General features: G+C 42.9%; 2 protein-coding genes across 2 annotated transcripts in view; both read right to left on the bottom strand.

Annotated features, from left to right (window-relative positions):
- Positions 1-9,201, bottom strand: part of LOC135740502 (SCO-spondin) — a 96,382-nt gene extending 87,181 nt beyond the window's left edge. The window contains exons 1-13 of the mRNA XM_073813138.1: positions 8,983-9,201; positions 7,333-7,435; positions 6,257-6,415; positions 5,921-6,006; positions 5,668-5,796; positions 5,435-5,591; positions 3,231-3,471; positions 2,929-3,070; positions 2,700-2,826; positions 1,110-1,282; positions 731-949; positions 477-642; positions 77-326 (exon numbers count right to left, since the gene is read on the bottom strand). Coding sequence (XP_073669239.1) covers positions 77-326; positions 477-642; positions 731-949; positions 1,110-1,282; positions 2,700-2,826; positions 2,929-3,070; positions 3,231-3,471; positions 5,435-5,591; positions 5,668-5,796; positions 5,921-6,006; positions 6,257-6,415; positions 7,333-7,435; positions 8,983-9,201 — 2,171 coding nt within the window. The remainder of the gene's footprint in view (positions 1-76; positions 327-476; positions 643-730; positions 950-1,109; positions 1,283-2,699; positions 2,827-2,928; positions 3,071-3,230; positions 3,472-5,434; positions 5,592-5,667; positions 5,797-5,920; positions 6,007-6,256; positions 6,416-7,332; positions 7,436-8,982) is intronic.
- A 540-nt stretch (positions 9,202-9,741) lies between these two features.
- LOC141281399 (SCO-spondin-like) lies at positions 9,742-13,344 on the bottom strand. Its single transcript, XM_073813137.1, has 5 exons — positions 13,292-13,344; positions 12,885-13,094; positions 11,850-11,932; positions 9,843-10,013; positions 9,742-9,746 (listed from the first exon to the last, which is right to left on the bottom strand). The coding sequence occupies exons 1-5, from the start codon at positions 13,342-13,344 to the stop codon at positions 9,742-9,744; spliced, it is 522 nt and encodes a 173-aa protein (XP_073669238.1).
- Positions 13,345-26,888: the final 13,544 nt, after the last annotated feature.

Here is a 26,888-nt window from a genome sequence, read left to right as displayed (position 1 = left end):
CAAATTCTGCATGAATACTTTTCACTGAGATTTCACCCCTACAGCTTCATATCACTACTATAAATAAGATACCCACCAGCTGTTGCAGTTCTTCTGTATGGAAGTTCCTGCAGGGTGGATTTTGTCTCCGTGCATGCATGGACACATGTCAACCGGAACACATTGACCCTCACTGTCTTGTGCAAGTCCGTCCGGGCATTGACACCCTGGCACACAGTTCCTGCCGTCCTCATCCTCACAGCTCCAACCTCGCCACAGATCAGAACAAGAAGCTCCGCATGGACGCCCGCAATCCTGATATACTTGTCCACCTGAACACTGCACCGCTGGCACGAAAGAAGTCATTCAAAGTCAAAACAGCACTTTTTTGGGTGTTAAAATCTTTGCTACACCTAATGCAATTTCAGCAAACCATAAGGGTTTAACAAAATAAATAAATGAAATAGTGAATAGAAGAAGATAACACTGTGACTTACGGCAGAAGGTGCGATTTCTCCAGCTCACCGGTGCCCCCTCCTGGGCACACTGACGGGCATAAGCAGTGAGGACAGTGCACTGGCAGGACTTCAGAGGGCCACAGCTGCACACCTCACTTAAACACAGACGCAGGTATGACTCTCTGTCCACCACATCATGACATGGCTGCAAAACAGAGGACACGCCGTTGTAAAGCTGCACTAGGGGAATAGTTTGAGTTTTTTTATGAAATGCATAATCACAGCACACTAACCTGAAACACAGAGCTCTGGATAACAGAGCAAACGCTCTCTGCGTACTGTCTGCGCTGAGTATACGTCCCACAGGGGTCAGAGGTCATGGCTGAGGGTACAGGGCATGACCCTATTCTGAATTTGTTGGCAAAAGAGGGAACGCTGTTTTCTACATCACCTTCAGGTGTGGTGAAGTCATCATGTTGACTCCAGGTCAGAGTGCCACATAACCCTCGAACCTGCCACCACAATTAAACAATATTATGCAGAATATGTATACACACTAAACAAATAGCTATTTCAACAAAGAAAATACATTTCTGTGTCACCATAAAGAATTACCAGTGAACAAACTTAAACAGAAAAGTAATTTTCCATTTCTAGCAGTCTTAATGGTACCTTATGAGCAAAGCCAGGCTGTAGGGTGATGAAGAGCAGAGGACCGTCCAGATACCACATCAATTGAGCTCCAAACGCCTGAACTACCAGAAAACTAGAGGAAGCTTTTCTGACCATCAGATCACCTGTTATGACCGGCAGCATCTCCCTCTGACCATTCACCATCACTGAACCTGAAACCACAACAACTTATGGTCAGTGAGACAGAGAAAGAGAAGGGAGAGAAAGAATAGAAAGACAGAGATGACAGAGATATATGTGATGCAATATTTAAAAATTATGGTTTGATGGATTAAGAGGATGAGGAAAGACATGGCTGGATGGATACCGATAAAGCAGTGGATGGACATTAAGGGATGGTTGGACTGATAAAAGAAGAATGGATGTAGATAAAGAGATGAACAAAAGCATGAATGGATTGCTGGAGATGAAGGGATTGATGATAAAGGAGTGAATGGATAACACAGGATGGATGGGGATATAGAACTGAAAAGATAAAAGAATAGATGGATGGATAGAGATGAAGTGATTCATTAAATGATGGATGGAGATGAAGGGATTAATAAAATGATAGATGGATGGATGAAGATGAAGGGATTACTTAAATGATGGATGGAGATAAAGTGATGGATGGATGGATGGAGATAAAGGGATGGTTGGACTGATGGATGGAGATCAAGGGATGAATGGATGGAGATCAAGATGGTTGGATGGTTAGATGGAGATGAAGGTATGGTTGGACGGATGGATAAATGGTTGGATTGAGATCAAGGGATTCATTAAAATATGGGGATGGGGATGAAGGGATGTTAGATGGTTAGATAGATGGAGATGAAGTAATGGTTGCATGGATGGATGGATGGATGGATGAATGGAGGGATGGAGATTAAGGGATGGTTGGATGGGGATGAAGGGATGGTTGGGTGGAGATGAAGGGATTAGTAAAATGATGGATGGGGATGAAGGGATGGTTAGATAGATGAAGATGAAGGCATGGTTGGACGGATGAATGAATGGAGGGATGGAATGAAGGGATGGTTGGTTGGAAAAAAAATGGAAGGATGGATGGAGATGAAGGGATGGATGGTTAGATAGATTGAGGTGAAAACATAGTTGGTTGGATGAATGAATAGAGGGATGGGGATGGGGATGGCTGGATGGAGATGAAGGTATGGTTGGATGGAGGGATGTTATATGGAGATGAAAGGATGGTTGGACGGATGGATGGAGATGAAGGAATCATTGGATGGAGATGAAGGGATGGAAAAAAGGAATGGTTGGACGGATGGATGGAAGGATGGTTGGATGTAGATGAAGGGTTGAACAAATAGAGATGAAGGGATGATTGGATGGAGATAAAGGGATGGTTGGATGGTTGGATGGAGATGAAGGGCTCATTGGATGGAAATGAATGCATAGATGGACGGATGAAGATGAAGGGATGTATGGAGACAAAGGGATGGTTGGACGGATGGATGGATGGATGGATGGATGGATGGATGGAGGGATGGATGAATGGATGGATGGAGGGATGGTTGGTTGAATGAATGGATGAATAGAGATGAAGGGATATTTGGACAGATGGATGACCTGCATCTGTAATGATCACTGTTGTATGAAGCACAGTGATGCTCAGTTCTCTCAGACATCCATCAGCTCCTCCACCAGCACATGAGCCTCCACTGATAGTCACAGTGAGCTTCTTATCTACAAAATCCTACAAACCCCCACAACATCATTAAACAACATCACACACAACATTCAAACAATAAATACTAGAGATGAAATGTGACACAATGATGATAAAAGTGTTCATCACCTCTACAGCTGTGAAGCGACAGTCGCCACCCTGCAGGCCGTATCTCTTCTGATCAAATGTTGTGATGTGCATTCCACCAGTCACAGTACACTGAGCTTCACACCTCTCTCCAGAACATTCCCACTGACCCGCTCGACATACGCTAACAAATAAACACACAAAATATAAAAGCCATAGAAAATGTGTTGTGTCTGCTATTCTGCTTTGCAGTTGTAGTTTGACGGCCTCACTCTTCTCTAAACTCAATCCTCTGTGATGTCACAACCAATCGTGTCTATTTCCTGTTACGATGCTCAACCCACCAGGTGTTACACTTCTGTGTAATTGTGCCTCCTGTGCCGTACGTGTGGCGTCTGTAGAAACACGGACAGTCGTCTCGTCTCAGGCACTGACCGGCATGAAGATAGAGACCCTGAGGACACTCGCAGCCCCCAACACACTCATCTCTGCATTGTCCTGATGCAGGCGGGAGAGGAGACGAGCAGCTGGGGGGACAGGACGTCACACAGTCAGAAAACACCTGACCGCTGGGACACACACGCTCTGTGAATAGAAACCACAGTTACGGATCATCACGGTGGAAGATCTTTAAAAAAACTCATCATTTATGGCTATGACTATAATAGCATACTAATCAAAGTATGCAAACTCGCCTGTTTTTGCTTTAGTTTAGTTTCTTTGTAAACCATAAAGTGTTCAAAGTATGTTAAGGATTATGGGGGTCACCTAGCTAAGCCCCACCCCCATTAACCCCCCCCCCGTCATATAGGGTTGCTTATGATTTCACAAAGTAAGATGTGATCCTGGATCAACATTTTCGTTGGTCCTTGGTCAACGTTTTAATCAATGAAACCCTTTATTACCCTTTAAACTCAAACTCTAACAATTTGTACCCCTCAAATAAGTGTGAAATAATAGTTTGAGAAGTTTTTAAAAGCCTCTAACTCAATCTTAAAGGACAAGTTCGGTATTTTAGACTTAAAAGCCCTGTTTTCAGATTGTTTATGATGAAATAGAATGGTTTTGACTGAAATTTCGACATTTGCGGCTGCCCTGAGAATTTTCAGATGTTTGTGTTTCAGCTCAGACCTCTACAATGGGTTTAATGGTGCACTGGAACAATCCTTCCTAAAATGCATTAAACTTTCGTTTACAAAGACGTGAAACTCACCGAGTGGTCAGGGGTGTTCACTGATATGCTCACACAAAAATCACTGCAAAAGATGCTTTCCAACAGCTGTTTTAGCATTCGTTGTTAACTTGTGGACCTATTTTCCCAAACGCCTCACACCCGTACATTCTTCCGCTTAGAGCTTGAATAATAGACACTCCAGCCCAGGTGGTGGCGCTAATCCGCCTTTGCCAATTGCAAGAATAGAAACAAAGTTCCCGGCGCGGAGTAATACCGTACCTCACAGGACATCTAATAGTCAATGGAGTTGGTAAAAACTACGATAAAACCTGTTGGAATGCGTATTTTGCAGCGATTTTTGTGTGAGCATATCAGTGAACACCCCTGACCACTCGGTGAGTTTCACGTCTTTGTAAACGAAAGTTTAATGCATTTTAGGAAGGATTGTTCCAGTGCACCATTAAACCCATTGTAGAGGTCTGAGCTGAAACACAAACACGCGAAAATTCTCAGGGCAGCCGCAAATGTCGAAATTTCAGTCAAAACCATTCTATTTCACCATAAACAATCTGAAAACAGGGCTTTAAGTCTAAAATACCGAACTTGTCCTTTAAATCCAAATCTGTCAATTCCTTCAGATAACAGTGCGAGGCGCACTTGAGAGTTTATTTGAGACAGAAATATTTTGGATTTGTTTATTGCAAAATTGGAACAAATAATGGACAGTATAGCTTTGTGGTAGCGCAACACATGAATTTTATATTCATGTGGTATTTTAATTTGAAAAAAAAAAAACAGGGACCCCTCTAATATTTTTTGCTTTATAGATGGTCCCTCAATATTTATAGGAGGTCGGTGACCACTCCAGCAACAACAGGCCATCTACACCAGTCTTTATGACTGCAACAATACAACATGCAAGCTTAGCATAATGTTATCCTTATCATATCCTACTTATCTTTATAGTTACTGTCTATATTGTGAATGCAAAACGTGTAGTATATAACAGCACTCAACCTGACCTTTTATTTTTTAAGTGTCACAATTTTCACTAAATATTCTCGAATAATAATTTACTGCTATAACAATTTAATGTTAAAGGCGGAGTGCACAATGTTTGAAAAACGCTTTGGAAAAGGGAGTCGGGCCGACTACCAAAACACACTTGTAGCCAATCAGCCGTAAGGGGCGTGTCTACTAACCAACATCCTTGCCGGGGTTGCGTATGTGTGAGGCGGGTCTGTCAAAGGAAGGTCCAGATTCTATTGGGGTAGCGGCGTGTATGTTTATGTGATTTCAAATATCAACATTGGCTTCCGAACATTGTGCACTCCGCCTTTAAAAAAGTCACTTTTCAGAACATAGAAATCGTACCGCAAAATCCCTCCCCCCTCCAGCTGATTACGATGTGTTGTTGCGCACACTCGCGCACGTAACCGGCTAAAGTATCGCAGACTGCCGCATTCCTTTCGCTCGCACCCAGACTGCAGTACAGATAGAGGCATGTGTCTATGTAAGGACCAGGATCCACCTGTACAGACAGATGAGGTTAAAAATATTCAGCTACATTTTATAACTGTAATAAACAAAAGGGTTTTATCGCATACCCGGTGATGACAGTGTAAGAATGGGATTTCTTTCAGGCGATGACAGGCAGTCTCTGCATTACGGCGTAAGGCGACATCAGTGGTGACATCGCAGCTGTGACCCAATTCAGCTGCATCATTACAGATCTGCTGAAGAGAGATCTGACTGTATTACCCAGAATGCTTTTCAGGAGCCATGGCATAACAAAACAAAACAGAATCTCGTTTCCTCTATGCAATTCTTACTAAACAGAAAAACCAAACTGTAATTTACCTGAGACTTCTGATCCTGAACCCGCCATGAGTTTCCAAAGCTGGCGGCGTATTGTGAAACACTTCCACTGCTGGTGGTGAAGTCATCTGTGAGTTACAAGAGAGTTTGCATGAAAAATCTCTTCATTAAACATCCTCCATGCAATGCAATAAAAAAAGAAAAATATTAAACTGCACTGGATTGAGCTAAGGACTGTGGGTAGTTTGTATGATTATAAACTACAGTATGATTATATATTTTGGTTATGTAAACATGATGCTGTTTTATCTTGTAAGCAGTCCATACAGACTGTGATGTGTCAGTTTACATAGTTTACTCGTTCTCTAATGTTCTCACCATCTGGGATATTGTTATATACTCCACAGAGTCCCCGAGTGGCCGTCTGGTGTTCAGCGGTAACCGTCACATACACCGTGTTATCCATGTCGAATTTCACCCGGACGCCCAAACCGCTCTCCACAAACACAAAATCGCCCAACCAGTGAACGCTGACTCCTTATGACATATGTGACAGGAAACACATTTCAGTGTGTACACTACACAAACACATACTGTACACTTGAGGGGATTTTAGATACAAAGGGATTTTCCAGATCCTTTACGCTCTCTATTCCTAGGAACTGATCTGTTGAGATCATTATATAACATCCAAGAAACAGCTGAAAATCTTCTACAAGTATCCATGCACAACATTTATGTTACATTGAGACATTTGGCACACACTTTTATCCAAAGCAACTTACAAAGTATTCAACCATACAGGTCAAAGTTGATATTCTTCACAGTTATTCTGAACATTAAACTGATAGTACTGAAGTATTTAATTTCCAAATTAATGCATCAGAATTGCTAAACAAACATGATATATGGTCATACATTAAATGTTAGTTTAGCAAAGGTAATAAATTGTGAAAACATTTGAAGAGCTCAGATACAAAACCTGCTTAGTGCTTCTAGGCATGATGGTAGTAAGCACATTTGAAGCGCAAGTATTTAATAAATACGCCCAGCGGACATTTCAATGTTGATTCACCGTTGGATCAATGTCAAGGACAAGGTTGAATCAACGTTAAATTACGTTTTGATTTTGCAAATTTAATCAATGTTAAACAAACAACTGACATTATTTCAACACAATTTTAAAGTTGATTTTTAAGCATTATATTAACCCTTTGCAACCGTTAAGCATGAACTGTCGAACCAACATTGTTTCAACGCTGAAACAAGAACTGACATTGTTTCAACCATATTTCAAAGTTGAAGGTCAGTCATATGCCTGCTGGGACATATCGAGAGCATGTGTTTAGGAGCTTTTGCATCTGAACTTTTCTTTTCATCTCCATATGAATAGTAAATAGTGTGATGTATTTATAGCTGAAGTTAGTCGATAAATAAAACAATGCTGTTCATACCGTTTTGGAAAAGAGATTCACCCTGTGGGAGAACTAAACCATTAATCGTCATGTTGCCTTTATGGATGAAGACCACACCAAGACCCAACATCATCCTGAGAGCCTAAACACATCAAACAAATGAGCAGAAGATAAACATCTCAATGCAACTTCAGCTGAGAGTTGCACAGCTCAAACCTACAATGATAAAATCATTAATATCAACTTTGATTCCAACATTCCTAATATTCATAGAGCTTTATGTCTTGATTATATTAAAATGCGTGGTCCCCAGCAAGCAAATTTGCATTTAATAGTCATCTAATGTTCGTCAAAACACAGCCCAGACATCTAGGCTAAAACAAATTGTAAAGAAATGTCTAATCTTGGGTGACCATACGTGCCATTCTTCCCAGACGCGTCCTGGCCAGGATTTCGGATGCATCTTCCGGAAGTTGTATTTGTTGACCGCATACGTCATAGAGGATTATTATTATTATTACAGAAAAGCAATAATTACATTCAAGATAAGAATGAAACTACAATTGTGTTTTTAACTGAATGGCATATGCGGTCAACAAATACGATTTACGGAAGACTCACCGAAGTCCTGGCCAGGACGCGTCCAGTAAAAATGGCACGTATGTTCACCCTAGTCTAACCACTGGCCAAAAACAATAATGACACACAAACACTTTGTGATCACTGCTTACATGATGAAATATCAGACATCTCACAAGTTATTTTGGCAAAAACGACATGTAACCAAATTCAATTCATATGTTTTTTTACGAGGTGGCTAATTGTACAATTTGCTTTTGCCCCTGTGAAGTTGTGGTTAGGGGCAAGGTTACGTTATTATTTTCTTTAATGATAATGAAATGTTTTTACGATCGTACAAATTAGCTAACTCATAAAAAATGCATACAAATTCTCATGAGATCAGGCTGCAAACTGTAGGTCTATTGGGTCTATAGTTAAACAGAGAAAAACAGCTGTTACTTGCTACGTCAAGATTCAAATTGGCAAGAAGTCAGGGTTTTCAATCAGACAGCCAGCAGACAATAAGGTTTAACGAGATTTGTTCTGTTGTTTTTTAATAGAGGAAACACACATATTAATGAGCCAATAAACCTGTGGCTAGATATAAAATTTGAGTTACATGTAAGTTAGTTTCTCTACATCCTCCTTTGTAAAAAAATAACAAAGTCTTGGGAAACCAGTCATACATTTCTACACCCAGAATATGACATTTAAAACATGACTTAAAGAGAGATGAAATTTAGCGCAGTAAGGTGACTTTAAGATGTTTAACCCAGTCAGTCTCAATCTGGGGGCTGTGAGATGGTGCCAGGGCCCCCCAGTTTTATGACATTTTATAAAATACATTAATTTATCATAAATTCTGTGTAACGTAACCTCAGAAATATAAAGCAACTAACCAAAAGCAATACATTGTATAATTTAATATGTTTTGTTTACTTAAAATGATACGTTTTAGAATGTTTAATGGCATACATTTTCTTTTGGGGGGCCACGAAGGGATGCATCGTACCCAAGGGGGGCCGCACACCAATAAAGTTTGAGAACCACTGGTTTAACTGATTGCTTTAATTCTTTTTAATTCATTCTGTTAAAACAAGTATGAGAAAAAACTCATTGTGTTTATACCTTACTGCAGTGACCTGAGCTGTCACATTCTGAACTTATATACACAGTCCACGTCCCATCCGTAGATGAAGCCAATAGATACGTGCAGGTGCCTTGGAAATGGAAGTGTTTCCTGTCAAAGGTGTGATAGTGAGATCCACCCCAACTCATACAGGTGGCAGAGGCCTGAGGGTCCCGGACCCCTCGGATGAGACCCCCACGAATAAGAGGAGAACTCATGTCTGAAGGAACAGAAAGTTTAAATCAGTTTAAAACCAGATTTATAAACAGGATTAAACCCTAGTCAAAGTTCTTCAACCTTTATCAGGCCAAGGACCGTTTAATGGATAGAAAGAAGGAGCAGGGACCCACAGTACCTTGATGGTAATATTACAAATATAATGTATTAAAATAATCAAGTTTAACATACTATATAACATTACAGTTACTGAATATTATTAAATGTATTAAAATATATTGAAATAGTGGCCACTTGCACATTTAAACGTTGTCAATAATGAGCAGCTTTGGCAGTTTTTATGTCCAGAATTAATAAACATTTTATTTAATTAAATAAACATACATTCGTAACGAACATCTTAAATAAATATGTTGTGGCATGGTTTAAATAAAATACTTTCTCTATAAAAATATGACTGCAGCTTGGCCATGCCACAATCACCATAATGATGTGAGGGTTCTGTGGGCGGCTGTTTATCATTTTTGTTTGTAGCCCATCCGATGCACGACAAGTTTAGTACTTCTCATGGCCAATTCACACTAATCTAACAAACACCAACAAAGTCATTCATTGTAAATTAAAATGTTGGTATTGGTTGGAGCTTGTAATAACCACACCCTATGGTCACAGAAACATGTACCTGGTAGGAGTGTGTACGTGCAGGACAGGCAGGTCTCATCCGAAGCGTTTCTCCAGCTCAAACCCCACAGGTTACTACAGCATTGCTCCAATGCCATGAGAGAAGTGTTGTGAACACCAGGAAACTCTTCACACGTCCAGGTGGAGAAACACTGACCTCTGGCACCCACACCTGACACACACAGATCAGGAAAACAACAGCTGTAAGGTTCAAAAAGAATTGTGACACTTTGTGATTGTCTAATATGTTTATAGTTTATGTGCTGAACATGTGGTCACATTTGAGTTTTAAGAGAAATTACTTTATACATCAAGGTGACACTTGGGGCTCTATTTTAACGATCTGAAACGCAAGTGCGAAGCGCAACGTGCAAGTGAGTTTGTGGGCGGATCTTGGGCGCTGTTGCTATTTTCCCGGCGTGAGAAATAACTCTTGCGCCGGGCGCAAATCAATAAGAGGTTGGTCTGAAGTAGGTTCATTATTCATAGGTGTGGTTTGGGCGTAACGTCAAATAAACCAATCAGAACGCTATCCAACATTCCCTTTAAACGCAAGGGCGCAAGTTCCATGGCGGGTTGCTATTATTATGACGGATTTACCAGGCGCACGCCAGGAGCGGTTTACAGCTGAGGAGACCCACGTCAAAGACAGAGAAGTTGTTTTGTATGGGGATAGGAGAAACCCGACCAAATCAGCGTAGGTTAAACAGGCGTGAGAGGAAATATCCACAATTGTCTCATCAGCTGGCATCCCCATCGTTGCGCCAGCATAAATTGGGCACGCCGTGTAACGGGAGGTGGATCTGCCTCAGGACTTGACGCCAGCAGAGGACATCGCTGCGTCCACCCTCACAGCTGAATGGGTTTGGGGGCTTTGAAATCGGACCCAAGAAACGCAAGCAAGGTCCAACCCCAAAGTACTCTTACAAATCAAGTTCATATACATTAAGGTTTCTTATGAAAACATTTTAACTATTATTTACATAAAATAAACGTAATACAGCCACACAACAAAGTTATGAAAATATTTTAATCGTTATTTGCATGAGAATAAATAAAAACTATCACCACAATGCTCACCACTATGATTCCCCTTATCTCGTGTATTAATATTTTTAAGTGTAACAATTTATGATTTGCAAAAATAATTGTTGCATCTGTGTAGATTAGATAAGCAAAGTGTGTGCGCGTTGTGCACGCTATACATTATGGTCAAGCATGCGCCCTTAAAATAGCATAATGAACCACGCGCAACGCGCCACTGACTTTAGACTAGTTTTTTTTGGTTAGTAGCGCAATTGTTTTTTGAAACTGCAAAATAGCATAAGAGATGGTTTGCGCCGCAACACGCCTCCTTTTTGCGCTGAACCGCCCAGGGAGCGCAAGTTCATTCCCTAGTTTGCTGACGTGCATCTGTGGAGGGAAAAACCCCGCTGTGCGCCGGCGCAAAATACGAATGATACATGCGTCACTGACAAAGTCAATTGCGCTGGGTGCAAGATAGGGCCCTTGGTGTTGATTGTATTTAATGCATTGACATTTAGAGTAGCCATATTATATTAGAGTGACCATATGTGCCGGACACATCCTGGCCAGGATTTTGGGTGCATCCTCCAGAAGTTGTATTTGTCGACTGCATATGTCATCCTTTCTCACAGTAAAAAAACCGTATAAAATGAACAAAATTTTTTTTCTTAAGACATACACATTTCATTCTTAACATGATAAATGTAACAGTTGTTTTTGGAAGTAGAACCTGGAATAATAAACCTTGATGATGTTTGCGGTCGACAAATGCGACTTCTGGAGGACACACTCAAAATACTGGCCAGGACGTGCCTTTGAAAAATGGCAGGTATGGTCACCCTACTATATCTACTATAATATCATCAGCAGATGACTCAGGGCCGGATATGCATTGGAGATGGTGACTTCGGCTTGGATCCGGTGTGGATCTGGCTCAAAGTCGTCTGCTATCTGGGAAGAGAGTAATGACAGGTGATCTTACCCTGTGAACAGTGCGGCCCGGTCCAGCCTTCACAACACTGTCTCACTGTTCTGTTCACCATTTCTGTCTCAATCTCCGGCAGTCTGGAAGTGAAACAAACACATGGATCTAAACAATAGGAGCTAATGAGATAAATAACATCAAATACTGCAAATTATTTTTTCACTGTGAAAATGTTTTGTTAGATAACAACTATGTGATAATAAATAAATAGGTGAATCTTATGAAAAAAAGTGCAGATCATATATTAAACCATCATTAAATAAAGAAAAAAATCAAGACTTCCCTTAGGTTGTGAAGTTTTTGTTACTTTGTGACATTTATGACAATTTCTGATCTGGTTTTACAGACAAGGCTTAGCTAAAGCCAGAATCAATCAAATCAATTAAATTAATCAATTTTATTTTGTTATAAACATGCCTTACACTGAAAAAAAATATTCATTCAATTTACTCCATTTTTTTAAGGTAAGCGGTTGCAATCAATTTATTTAAGCTACATTTAAACAAAAGTTTTTTGTTTTGTTTTGTATTTCTTTTTTATATAAATGTAGCTTAAATAAATTGATTGCAACCGCTTACCTTAAAAAAATGGAGTAAATTGAATGAATATTTTTTTTCAGTGTAGAAAATGATGTCACTGTTGTGTATCTTTAGATAAATCAATGGCATTGTCTTATTTTAAGATCTGTCATTGCAAGTTATTTTCAGTTGAGACAGCTCAAATATTAGTCTTAGTTTAGGAATAGCCTTAAGCCTTGTGTGTGACACCATGGGTATAAATGATAAATATATAAATGAAAGGACAAACACTGCCATGACGTATAAAAACTTCTGTCATCAGGCTGTCCATATCCCAAATAGCATTAGACTCCGGAGCGTAAAGTGCTGTATGTCGTGTTAATACAGTAACAAATTTTTTATTACAATATTAAAAAGTTAGGAATATGGCACGTCTTTGTAAAGTTATATGAGATTTACAGTTAAATATTAAAGTCTTTAGTATAGCACAATACAGTAAGTGTTGTTTGCTCACTTGAATAAGTAACATGACCCTTTGGGACCCTGACTTTTGTAATACATCGCAATGCCATCATCACCACCATGCTCGTGGCGCATTCGTTCCACATCCAATCTCCAACCTTGAGTGTTGTATTGATAAACCTCAGCACATTTAACCTCCAGCTGTAGACGCGGTGAGATGATCCTCTCCACCTTCTCTTCTACCGTCTGCTCACACCAACGCCTAAAGTAAATGTTCAACCAAAACTTGGCCAGTTACAAGACTATAATGGGTAATAACTAAACACAGAGTGAAAATAAAATGACAAATGTGTGTTTCTCATTTTAACATTAAGTGCTTTGCACAGGACGCCTGTCGTAAGCATGTCAGTACAGTGTTTGCTAAAGAGTTCATGTAAAGGCCAGCGAAAAACATCTCACCCCATCACCATGACAAGACGAAGACCCAGAAGAAACACAAGCAGGATCTTCATTGTGTTCACGAAGAACTAAAGTTTCAAATTTAAAATAGAGGAAATACAATTATTTTGTTATAGAGGTCAATCCAGTTATTAACAATGAATTAAATAATTAACTTTATCTAAACTATCTCAAAAATGCTGGTGGGTGTAAAAAAACCCAAAATTGATAATGCCTTAACAAATCCCACATAGAGTATCAAGACACAAAACCTACGAAATAAAGTCATGAAATACACCAAAAGTGAAATAAGATATATTACCTGAGTCTATCAGAAGCTATTAAACACAGCTGCTTCTGGTGTCTTAATATCCACACAAATTAATTCCACTGGTTTGTATGCTGGCTGTATATTTCCATCTAAACCAGGTCCATAAAGCGATACATCCTTCTTCTCATTTACTCTTATTCCAAGGTGTTGGACACTTTTGTTTGTTGGGTTATGTGTTGGTCGGTTGTCTATAAATGGTGAGGGGCTTCATGGCAACATTTGGAAAGTTTGTCATTGGTGGAAAGTCCGGTGGGTCACAGCTGTAGAGACATCCATTTGTTGACCATTTGGTGACGTTGATGCTTACCGGTACTCCATCTCAATGTAAGCGGGGTGGGAAATTTGTAGGAACCCCTGATGGAGAGCTGTTTGTGCAAGTCTAATCCTATAAAGACAGACTTTGGTGGAAGGATTTCAGAGGCGTTTATTTAATAAAGTCAGTCAATAGATTCGGGCCAGGGGGCATGTACGCCTGACCAGCATCAGCATCAGAAAGAGATGGGGGGGTGTCCAGACACAAACACAGCTGTCACCATCCAACACTTCCTGAGGTCTCAGATCTTCTTCATTCTTCTGCAAGTGTAGCTTTCAAATGATCTTCATTGAAACACCAGTGAGGAAAAACATACTGTCTTTAAACAAGTGTGTGTGGATTTTTAAGTTAAATACTTTCCTGTTCACCAGGTTTACATGAATAGTTAACTATAAGCTGGTAGGTTAACTCCCTGAAGAGAGTAAACAATGTGCAGTTTGTTTGGATGGCCGGACACGACCAACACTGCAAAAAATGATTAAAATAAGATACTTTTTTGATGAGCAATACGAAAATTTTCCTTAAACACTAAATTCAAGAAATATTTGCTTGTTTTATGCACAAAATCACTTACATTTGATATTTTTGGTCTAAAAACTTGATTTATTTTCTTGGGTCGTTTTGCTCATCAAGAAAAAGCATCTTAATTTAAGAATTTTTAGATATTTGAAAACAAGACAAAAATACTTTTTTTCTTGAAATTTGTTTTTTGCAGTGAATACATTTAAATGTAGGCATTCAGCAGACACTTTTATCCAAAAGGACTTACAAAAGCAATGAAAATAGCAAAGAAATAACATGTGCCATACAAGTCACTTAAAGTTTACAAAGTTTTCACCAATCATTAGAAGACACAACCTGTATAGAGAAAGACTGAAGATTATAATTTTGACACAATGGCATGTTTAGTCAATGAAGAAAAAACAGGGTTTGAGAAACCTGTTTAAATACAATCATTATTTTACAATTCCATTTGGTGTTGCAAAAAATACACATTTTACGTTTGAATTTGTGTTTCGGCATCACGTGTTCTGTTTACAGGTTCTCAGTCACGTGACTGCCCTGGTTTATCAATTTGGCAAATATTTACATTGTATAACAAAAAATTTAAATGAAGATATGTGAACAAATTGCAAGTTTTTTATCCATATATACTACCTGCACTTTAGTGATGTTTACATACATCTCATCTTAACAATCTGGGCCCTATCTTGCACCCAGCGCAATTGACTTTGTCAGTGACGCATGTTTCATTCGTATTTTGCACCGGCGCACAGCGGGTTTTTCCCTCCACAAACGCACGTCGGCAAACTAGGGAATGAACTTGCACTCCCTGTGCGGTTCAGCGCAAAAAAAGGAGGCGTGTTCCGGCGCAAACCATCCCTGATGCTATTTTGCAGTTTCAAAAAACAATTGCGCCCCTGACCAGAAAAAAAAAGTTTAAAGTCAGTGGCGTTGCGTGTGGTTCATTATGTTATTTTAAGGGCGCATGCTTGACCATAATGTATAGCGTGCACAATGCGCATACACTTTGCATCTAATCTACACAGATGCAACAGTTATTTTTGCAAATCATAAATTGTTACACTTAAAAATATTAATACACGAGATAAGGGGGATCATAGTGGTGAGCATTGTGGTGATAGTTTTTATTTATTGTGAGGCTGCGTTAAAAAATTCTCATGCAAATAACGATTAAAATATTTTCATAAGTTTGTTGTGTGGCTGTATTACGTTTATTTTATGTAAATAATAATTAAAATGTTTTCATAAGAAACCTTAATGTATATGAACTTGATTTGTAAGAGTACTTTGGGGTTGGACCTTGCTTGCGTTTCTTGGGTCCGATTTCAAAGCCCCCAAACCCTTTCAGTGGTGAGGGTGGACGCAGCGATGTCCTCTGCTGGCGTCAGGTGCTGTGTAGAGGCAGATCCACCTCCCGTTACACGGCGTACCCGATTTATGCTGGCAAGCTTGGGATTCCCCCGTCTCCTGACATCATTGTAGCGCTTGGCTCAACGATATGCCAGCTGATGAGACTGTGGCTATTTCCTCTCACGCCTGTTTAACCTACGCTGATTTGGGCGGGTTTTTCCTATCCCCATACAAAACAACTTCGTTGTCTTTGACTGCTCTTACAAGAACGTCGGTCTCCTCGGCTGTGAACCGCTCCTGGCGTGCGCCTGGTAAATCCGTCATAATAATAGCAACCCGCCATGGAACTTGCGCCCTTGCGTTTAAAGGGAATGTTGGATAGCGTTCTGATTGGTTTATTTGACGTTACGCCCAAACCACACCTATGAATAATGAACCTACTTCAGACCAACCCCTTATTGATTTGCGCCCGGCGCAAGAGTTATTTCTCACGCCGGGAAAATAGCAACAGCGCCCAAGATCCGCCCACAAACTCACTTGCGCGTTGCGCTTTGCACTTGCGTTTCAGATCGTTAAAATAGGACCCTCTGACTTAAACAATTTTTTTTTTTTTCGTCAGATGGCAAAAAATGTCCATAGTGGAAGGCATGTGGGCAGGCAGAAGAGGGCTTCTGCGGTTGTTCATGTAGGTTAACAAATGAGCAAATGTGTCATGCTATGTAACTGGACTGTGTGATTGCATTTGAAATGAATGAATCACAAGTGAGCGAACAGTTTTGCAGTTGTCAAGCTGAACCTGTGTAAAAGCAACAAGCGACTGCTCGTGTGTGAACTTGGTGGAAGAATTCAGTCTGTAACACAGGGGTCTCAAACTGGCTTAGGGCCATTTCTGAGAAGGACATCTAAGTACTGTATGTGGAGCTTTTTTTAAAGAGTAACTTAACCCTAAACCAACTTGTTTTAGTTAGTGATCTGTAAGAAAGGGGCTTTATTAGTGCTGTTCATTGATTTTAGTAACTTTTTTGTCATTTGGGTATAAAGTGTTTTAATGCTACAATATATATGGTGTAAAAGCGTCTAAGTCTTCAGGTTGAACGGTGGCTACTGCAGTTAAATATTCCTATTGAATGTTGCGGTACGGCTTGACGTAAGTGGTACGACCCTACGGAAGCAATTTGAAGCTCACCACGCATTTGTTACAATCTCCCCAAACCCTTGGTATGAGCTCAGTTCGTCCCCTCTATCTCCGTTGGGATCTGCCCATTTTCTTGCATTTTTCAAATATTGCCAGTGGGTGGAGTCAGGCTCTGAACAGGGGTTTAGTTATGCTAATATAATTTATATATGCTAATATAAAAAAACGCAATATTTGTGTGTATGTATATATATATATATATATATATATATATATATATATATATATATATATATATATATATAGTGCATTTAAATTCTATTATATAACATATAATAATACTTAAATGGTGCTTTTAATCTTTGTTATACATTATTTTACAAGTAACTAAATAATTTCTTAGCCTTATTTTTAATAACTTTCCCGACCTGTGGGCCGAGAGGTTGAGATCACTGCTGTAACTTTAATATGGAAAACCACAAGAACAAAAACAGGCACATTTTCACACGTAAACAACGCATCAAGGATCATAAATTGATACATATTTCAGTCATGAACAACACAATGCATACTCTCGTCCACGATGCATTATTTATGTGTTAAAATTTTAACATTTTTGTCTCTCATGCCTTTCCATACATTTACGTTCACATACGCAACGTCCGAAAGATTCTTTTGTGCTTTAATCGTCTGGTTATTGAACGTCTCGGTTACGTATGTAACCCTCGTTCCCTGAAGGAAGGGAACGGAGACGTCACGTCGTGACCGACGAATTGGGAACCGCTCCGCGGGTGACCTATCTACTTCGAGAAACTATAAAAACGCCAATGAACTTGGCATGCAGGTATTTGCATAATGCCGGCGCCGCCCCGCCAGGTGCGTATATAAGCCGCAGGTGCACAATACCAAATTAGCTATATTATTGCTGAGAAGCCGAGCAACAGTGCCCGGCCTGAAAACAGCAATGGAACAGCAAACTGTGGCGACGGGACGTGACGTCTCCGTTCCCTTCCTTCAGGGAACGAGGGTTACATACGTAACCGAGACATTCCCTTTCAGTCTGTCACTACGACGTCACGTCGTGACCGACGAATTGGGAATCCCTACCAAAACGCCACTGCAGCTGAACCCTTCCAGTGCCTGCAAAAGCCCTCCGCCCTCCACGTAAGGGGCGGAACCTAAGGCGAAATGCAGAAGGCCGGTCACTACCTGTTCCTTAACCCACGATAGTGAAGCAGCGAACTGGGGAAGCGTCTAAACTGAGCGGAGCTAGAACACTGCGGAAGCCATCCCCTAAGAAGGTTGAATGGATGACATAAAATATGAAACAACCGATAGGGTATACACACAAATGAACCCCACGTAGGGGACAAATGTGGACGCCTAGCCTACACAGGTTTACAGAGAATACATCAGTGATAGGTTGACAGCGGATGCTCCGCAACACCAGCTATCAGGGCGGTGGAGGAGAGGCAAAAACAGTTTTTGAGACGTTTTTGTCCCGATGGCCTTCCATATTGGTGCAAATGTACCGCACCAAAATAGAGGCTCCAAGCCGACACACGAGCCGACCCTCGGCATTCTTAACTAGTTAGTAGAAAGAACCCGAGTGGAAACCGGTTCGACACGAACACTATAGAATCTTGTGAACGTATTAGGTGTCGCCCAGCCTGCAGCTCTACAAATATCTGTTAGCGAGGAACCGCGAGCCAGTGCCCAAGATGATGCCACACTACGTGTAGAGTGAGCACGTAAATTAAATGGACAAGGCACATTCTGCTTTTGATATGCAAGGGCTATAGTATCCACAATCCAATGGGACATCCTCTGCTTGGTGACAGCTTTTCCTTTCTGCTGACCACCGTAACAAACAAAGAGCTGATCTGAGGTCCTAAAACTTTGCGTCCTGTCTATATACACACGTAGTGCACGAACAGGGCATAACAAAGCCATGGCTGGGTCTGCCTCCTCCAAAGGCAGCGCTTGGAGGTTCACCACTTGATCTCTGAAAGGAGTGGTGGGAACTTTGGGCACAAAGCCGGGCCGGGGTCTCAGTGTTACGCTGGATGCAGCCGGCCCGAACTGAAGGCACGATTCATCGACCGAAAATGCATGAATATCCCCTATCCTCTTAACAGAAGCCAAAGCAAGGAGAGTTAATGTTTTCATAGTAAGAAATTTAACACTCACACTATGCAGAGGCTCAAATGGGGCTTCCTGGAGTGATTTCAGCACCAAGGACAGGTCCCAAGGAGGAATAGAGGGAGGACGCGAAGGATTCAGTCTTCGAGCGCCTCTGAGAAATCTAATGACCAGGCCGTGCTGACCCACTGTTCTACCGTTTACGGGTGAATGGTGAGCTGATATCGCAGCTATATCGACCTTAATAGTGGATGGTGACAGCCTATTCTCCAAACGACGCTGGAGATATAAAAGCACAACACTAATCGGGCATTCTCGGGGGTTTTCACTTTGGGAAGAACACCAGTCGACAAACAGGTTCCATTTAAGCGCGTAAGCCTGTCTCGTAGACGGCGCTCGCGCAGCAGCAATAGTGTTAGATAACTCTTGCGGTAAATCACTCAAATCCTCCGTGCCCCGTCCAGAGACCACACATGGAGGTTCCACAGGTCGGGGCGCGGGTGCCATAATGTGCCCTCTTGTTGAGAAAGAAGGTCCTTCCTCAGGGGAATCTTCCAAGGAGGGGCTGTCGCGAGGAGAGAGAGTTCTGGAAACCAACTCCTGGTTGACCAATACGGTGCCACCAACAGCACGCTCTCCTCGTCCTCCCGGATTTTGCATAGGGTTTGCGCAATGAGGCTCACCGGAGGGAACGCGTATTTGCGCATGTTTCGCGGCCAGCTGTGTGCCAATGCATCCACGCCGAGCGAGTCGTCGGCTAGTGAATAGAACAGGCGACAATGGGTCGTCTCTGGGGAAGCAAACAGATCTATCTGCGCTTTGCCGAAACGTCTCCAAATCTGCTGAACCGCAATGGGGTGGAGTCGCCATTCCCCGGGACGCGCAGCCCGAGAGAGCGCATCCGCCTCTACATTGAGCGTGCCCGGAATGTAAATGGCACGAAGAGACCTCAAATTCTTCTGACTCCAAGTGAGGAGATGACGGGCGAGATGCGACAGGTGACGCGAGCGTAAACCGCCTTGACGATTGATGTACGCCACGGTCGCAGTGTTGTCTGTGCGAACTAATACATCTTTGCCCTGTAACTCGTTGCTGAAACGGACGAGCGCAAGATATACAGCCCACATTTCTCGGCAATTTATGTGCCAATGCAGCTGGGGTGCCGTCCAGACCCCCGAAGCCGCAAGCCCATCGTACGTGGCCCCCCACCCCGTGTCCGAAGCATCTGTGCATACTATTGCATGCCTGGAGACCTGTCTCAGAGGCACACCGGCTCGGAGAAACGCACGGTCTGACCACGGAGTGAAAGTGCGACGACACGCAGGTGTAATGATAACACGGTGAATGCCGCGCAGCCACGCTCTCCTCGGGACTCGATCGTGAAGCCAATGCTGAAGCGGTCGCATATGAAGCAGTCCGAGCGGAGTTACAGCTGCGGCTGCTGCCATATGCCCCAGGAGCTTCTGAAATTGTTTCAGCGGGACCGCGCTCTTGCTCTTGAATGTATTCAGGCAAGTCAGAATCGACTGTACACGCGCTTCTGTTAGACGAGCTGTCAAATCGATCGAGTCCAGTTCCATCCCGAGAAAAGAGATTCTCTGCACGGGGCAAAGCTTGCTCTTTTCCCAGTTGACCCGAAGACCCAAACGAGCGAGGTGTTTTAGAGTTAAATCTCTGTGATCGCACAGCATCTGACGTGTTTGAGCTATTATGAGCCAATCGTCTAAATATGCGAGAATGCGCACACCTTTCTCTCTCAGGGGTTTTAAAGCCCCCTCCACTACTTTGGTGAATACACGGGGAGACAGAGAGAGCCCGAATGGGAGGACTTTGTACTGGTATGCTCGCCCCTCGAACGCAAAGCGGAGAAACGGCCTGTGCCGGGGGAGAATGGATACGTGGAAGTACGCGTCCTTCAGGTCGATGGATGCGAACCAATCGTTTGGACGAATGCATGGAAATATGCGCTTGGGCGTCAGCATCTTGAACGGCATTCTGTGAAGTGCACGGTTCAGCGAACGCAGGTCCAGGATCGGTCGCAAGCCGCCGGTTTTCTTGGGTACAATAAAGTAAGGGCTGTAAAACCCCGACCTCATCTCGGCTGGAGGGACCGGCTCGATCACGTCCTTCGCCAGTAGGACAGCGATCTCCGCACGGAGGACGTGCGCATCGGCAGCTCTCACCGCAGTGAAACGAACGCCGGAGAATTTGGGGGGACGCCGGGCAAATTGGATCGCGTAGCCTAGACGAATCATGCGTAAAAGCCAACGCGACGGGCTGGGAAGCTGTACCCACGCCCCCAGACACCGTGCGAGAGAGACTAAAGGCACGATCGGTGTACCCGCGGCGGGCGCAACGGAGGTGATCGCCGGTGTGTGCGTATTGGCCGCACCGACAGCAGTGTTGTGCATGATAACACTCACCTGAGTCCGCTGCTGGGTGGGTGAGTAAGGGAGGCTCTGCTGGAGACACCTCACGCCACTCGATGCACCCTCTGGCGACGGGGGAGGAAGATGATGGGTTATGAGCCCGTGATTGTCTTCTCTCCCCTGAGAAGACAGAGAGCGCGGAGGGGTTATGAGCCCGTGCGTTGCTCTCGTACTCCTCTGATGAGTCGGAGAACGAGGGGGGGTTATGAGCCCGCTCGTGTCTCCGGCGCTCATCTGAAGACCTAGAGATGGAAGTGGAATTCGCTCTTTTTGTGGAATTGTGGGTGCCGACTGAAAAGTCGGCGGAACAGAAAAATGAAACAAAAGATTCCCCAACCGGCCCTCCTCCGGTGGGGGGAGTGGTGCCTTCACCATTTCCCGAAGAGCGATCCCCTCCATCTCTAGGTCGCCCGTCTCAGGGCCGATTCGATTTTCTTTTTCCACCCTTTGAAGCGGGCGGGGCGGGCTGCTGACGACCGGTTCCTCGCTTCTTAGAAGAGCCCCGGGGAGGAACGGAGGCGACCGCCGCAGGACGCCCTCGGCAAGGAGCAGGCTGAGGTGCCGACGTGGACGGGGCAGGCGCAGGACGCTTCCGACGTGGCATGATCTGAGCGATGGCCTCAGTCTGCTTCTTGGCCGCGGAGAATTGCTGGGCAAACTCCTCGACCGTCTCGCCGAACAGGCCGGCCTGGGAAACCGGAGCATTCAGGAGCCGGGTTTTGTCAGCATCCTTCATGTCCGCCAGGCACAGCCAGAGATGGCGTTCCTGGACCACCAGGGTGGACATCGCACGACCGACGGCACGTGCGGTGACCTTGGTCGCACGAAGCGCCAGGTCAGTAGCCGCACGGAGCTCGGAGAACTCCGCCGAATCGTGACCCCCCGCGTGCAGGTCCCTCAGAGCCTTAGCCTGGTGAACCTGCAGCAATGTCATGGCATGCAGGGCTGAAGCTGCCTCCCCACAGGCTTTGTAAGCAGCGCCGGTTAGAGCGGACGAATGCTTACAGGCCCGTGAGGGGAGAGTAGGCTGGTCCCGCCAGGAGGAAGCGACACCGGCCGGACACAACTGCATCGCGACCGGCCGCTCCACTGACGGGATACCAGTGTACCCCCTGGCATCTCCACCCTCGAGGGAGGTGAGAGGTGAAGGCTGAAACGGCCGGTTCCGGGAGGAAAACGGGGTTTTCCACGACCGCGTCAGCTCTTCATGCACCTCGGGGAAGAAAGGCACCGGGGGCGAGGGCTGGGAAGCCCTGGCACCCCCGAAGTACCAATCGTCGAGGCGGGACGGTTCGGGTGGGGGAGGTTCAGTCCACTCCAAGCCGACCGCCGCCGCCGCCCGAGCGAGCATGGCTGCCATCTCGGGGTCGAACGCAGGGCCCGCAACCCTTCCCGAAGGAGGGAGTGGGTCTGGATCGGCGTCCGAGATTGACAGCCCCCCCTCCGATGCTACGGTGGACAAAGTCTCCGGTGGAGGCTCGACAGAGCGCGAGGACACCGTAGAACACGGGCCACTCGTCTCCATCGGGACCTCTGCTGGCAACGGATCAGGGCGCTGGGAGCCACTGGACGAACCAGCAGACCGACCCAGCACCGTTATACGGAGATCATCCTTCGCAAGCCTAGTAACTGCGCTCTTAGCAGTACCAGGCTTGGAAGGCGGGGGCCGTTCCCGGAGAAACGACACCCGTCTCCGCAAATCCGCCATAGTCATGCCCTCGCAGATGGAGCATGACCTATCACGCAACGCTGCCTCTGCGTGCTGGAGCCCCAGACACGAAACACAGCGCTCGTGGCCATCCCGGGGAGCGATGAACACACCGCATCCAGAAACGGAGCACGGGCGGAATGCCATCTTTAAAAAGACGCACCCAACCGTGACACGAATGAGTGGCTGTCTTTAAAAAGACACAAAGCTCAAACGTGCTGCTCTTTTAGGGAAATCACTCTTTTGTGCGAGCTGGTGAAACACAGGGAGAGGCAAACGCACTCACTCGAACTCAAGTCCTAAATTAAAGAGACAGAGAGAGAGAGAAGGGTGGAGAAAACACTGCGAGCCTCCGCTGAGGTGTCTTTGCCCAACCAACTTCAGCAAGCTGAGATTTTTCTTTTCCCTCTTTAGAGACAGGATCTACGAAGATCAGTTTAAACAGCTTCTCGAGAGCAGATGTCTGCCAGCTTCGAAGCAATAAAGCTAATTTGGTATTGTGCACCTGCGGCTTATATACGCACCTGGCGGGGCGGCGCCGGCATTATGCAAATACCTGCATGCCAAGTTCATTGGCGTTTTTATAGTTTCTCGAAGTAGATAGGTCACCCGCGGAGCGGTTCCCAATTCGTCGGTCACGACGTGACGTCGTAGTGACCGACTGAAAGGGAAGCTCAAGCTCAAGACATGCAAAGTCTTTCTCCATTTTTCAATTTTCTTTATCTGTACATTTCTTAAAAAAACAAAACAACACATGGTATTGTATACTGTGTTGGACATAATGAGACTATTTCCAGTGCACTTATGTATTGCTGTTCTTGTGTTACTATACTTGCTTCTATTGTTTACCTCATTTGTACGTCCCTTTGGACAAAAACGTCTGCTACATGCAGTGTTGGGCAAGCTTGGAAAATGTAGTGAGCTAAGCTACCAGTTACTTCACATTAAATGAAGCTTCACTACACTGAAGCTACCCCCCTGGGAAATAGCTACATCCAAGCTACTTTTTTATTTTTAACCAGTTTTATTATGTAATTATTTATTCAGTTTCAATTTAGCATTTTGGTAATTATAGGCAATACAAGCATAATCTAGGCCTAGGTACTTCACATTATGGGAAAATGTGTTTGGTCTGATTTTAAAAAATATATATTTTAAACGTATTTGATTGGTTTGTCAATAGTGAGCGCTGAAATGTTTGGTTGTTTGCAAAGCGCGCCACCACTTAACATTAAGACACGATTGAGTGCTGCAGTGAGACTGACACGTTATGGTTCTGCTGTTATCTTTTAACTATTTTCGCTGCTGAAACAACAAAAACAGTCAACATTGCGTCTAAAATGTAAGTGGCTTAATATTAATTACTTGTTTAGTGAACTGTCATTAAATCTGTCACATTTTCAACCGTGATGTATCATGTTATTAAAAAATCCACATTTTTACCGCAGTATGTTTAACCCACTTTGTTAACACACTTTGTGTTTGCTGTGCTTATTTGTTTAACTTTGCGTTATTACATTATGCACTTTCGGTCGCCATTGATTAAAGGATGCAGAATCATTATCCTGTTTTGGTGATTGTTATTGGCGTTTTTAATCAGACTAGGCAACTTTTTCGGTCGAGCAAGTAAAATTCTCTTTCACTTGGCCTTTTAAAAAAATCCACTTGTCTCTGATATTAAGCGGACAAGCGTCGATGTCGAGCCCTGCGGCGTGTTTTATTTGCGTTTAGATTGCTTCAGTAAGCTACACTGTAAAAAAATTCCGTAGAAATTTCAATGTTATTGCAGCTGGATTGCCGGTAATTTACCGTAGATTTACATTTATGGTATTTACTGGCAAGTGTTTGTTCAAAGTTAAATACATTTCAAATATTAACAAGTCTTTATCTTTACAGAATAAAACTATACAATAACAGCCTCATGCAAAGCATTCTGGGAACCAGAAATCATCATCAACCTTTTCCTGTTTTTTGGTCCAGTTTTTGTTTCCCAGAATGTTTTGCTTGATGCTGTTTTTTAGTTTTACTCTGTAAAGATAAAGACTTGTAAATGTTTAATTTTCATTTAACTTTGAACAAAATGTTGCCAGTAAAAAACATAAATGTAAATCTACGGTAAATTACCGGCAACCCAGCTGCAATTTCTACGGAATGTTTTTACAGTGTAGGTCCACTCTTTACGACTTCTTCGTTGTATTGCGTTAATGGAGAGGTATGTTAGTTCTTCCTCGCTTTTTTGTCCATTTAATTCATAATGAATGATATTATGCATTGCAGTAAGGTTGCTCTCATTTGTGCCCCCCCTGAAAAATGAAATGCCCGTCCGTGAATTTGTGTCTGGCGCCGGGTTTGTGTGGAAGCTATCTCACTACTTGGTAAAAAAAAGAGCTTAGCTACTGAAGAGCTATTTGATTTAGAAAGCAGCTAAGCTACTGCCAAGCTACTGAAAAATGTAGTTAAACTACAAGCTTCGCTACTTGCAGTGAAGCTACTGCCCAACACTGGCTAAATGATTAAATGTAAATGTATATACTATTACCAAGTTTAAGGTCACTAACTCATTCTTTATTTATTTGCACATTTGAGAGCAACAGTAAACGTATCAAAATTATGAAATAACACAAATGTACCTTTCTCCACCTTTATTGCTGAAGTAAACTTTTATTAAGAAATTGGGAGAATAGCTTCTGGAGTTAAACTGGATTAAAACCATAGCCTACATAGGGAATTGGACACTAAAGATGCACAAGAAAACCTTAAAAACCTCACTATCTCTAAAGAAACAAGCTTCAAACATGATGTTGTAGATGCCAAGCACCAGTTTTAGATGAACAATAGACTTTAAGAAGAAAAAGACTCTAAGATTTTGGCCCCAATTCCAACAAACCACTAAAGTTAAGGAAACCATTAGTTTAACAGCAGGTATATTATTACGAAGAGTTATCTCATGGGGTTTGTTGAAAGCACCTACAGATGTTGAGCTTTTGGTCTTATGGAGAAACACCTAACAAGACAATCTCTTATTGAGCCCTGGAGGAGAAACATGAATAAATAAAACTTTTTCATGTTGTTTCCTGACCCAGTTTGGACTTTTTGTCGACATTTACAGTAAGTGGTTATAATGTTTATCCTTCCAGATAAATCAGCCAAGTAAAATAAATTTCTCTTATGAAATTAGAAACTCAATTTTTAAATAAATAAAGTGAAAAGACAGATGTATAGTTGTTATACAGTAAGTGCCAAAGCAATAGCGCTGATGTGTATAAACATCACATCTGTAAATAATAAGCAGCTCAGTAGGTCATTTTGAGAGATGACAGTCTACATCCTGACTCTGGAAAATAAAGTTGTGAAAGACTCAAACTAATAATTAACCATATGCTACTGTACTGTGTTAGCATGTCTGTGGTTCTGGACTACTTTTTAAAAGTTGTCGCTTATTATTCATCCACAGGTTAAAGGTGGAAGGATTTTGTCATTCAGCTGTAAATCTAAAATTAAGTTATTTGGGCTAGTTTTGATTGGATATCGTGCTGGTTTTGTTAAGCAGATCTGGCAACCCTGAACATTAATTCATGACTACCTATAAATGATTCGATGTTGTTTAACATTGGCTATGGTGCAATAACTGTTGACTGTTTTTTTCTGATTCCAGCTGCACATAACATCATTAACATCATCTGTC

Source organism: Paramisgurnus dabryanus, chromosome 22, assembly GCF_030506205.2.
Source record: "Paramisgurnus dabryanus chromosome 22, PD_genome_1.1, whole genome shotgun sequence".
Lineage (NCBI taxonomy): Eukaryota > Metazoa > Chordata > Actinopteri > Cypriniformes > Cobitidae > Paramisgurnus > Paramisgurnus dabryanus.
Note: the sequence above shows the minus strand (reverse complement) of the source record. Positions and strands in the feature narration are given on the sequence as shown.

Excerpts from the sequence above, each read along its gene's own strand:
- LOC141281399 (XM_073813137.1), bottom strand. The coding sequence starts at position 13,344 with ATGAAGATCCTGCTTGTGTTTCTTCTGGGTCTTCGTCTTGTCATGGTG. Across the intron at positions 11,933-12,884 it reads GGGTCATGTTACTTATTCAA|ACTGCCGGAGATTGAGACAG; the intron begins GTGAGCAAACAA and ends TTTCACTTCCAG. Across the intron at positions 10,014-11,849 it reads CGGGCCGCACTGTTCACAGG|GTGTGGGTGCCAGAGGTCAG; the intron begins GTAAGATCACCT and ends TGTGTGTGTCAG.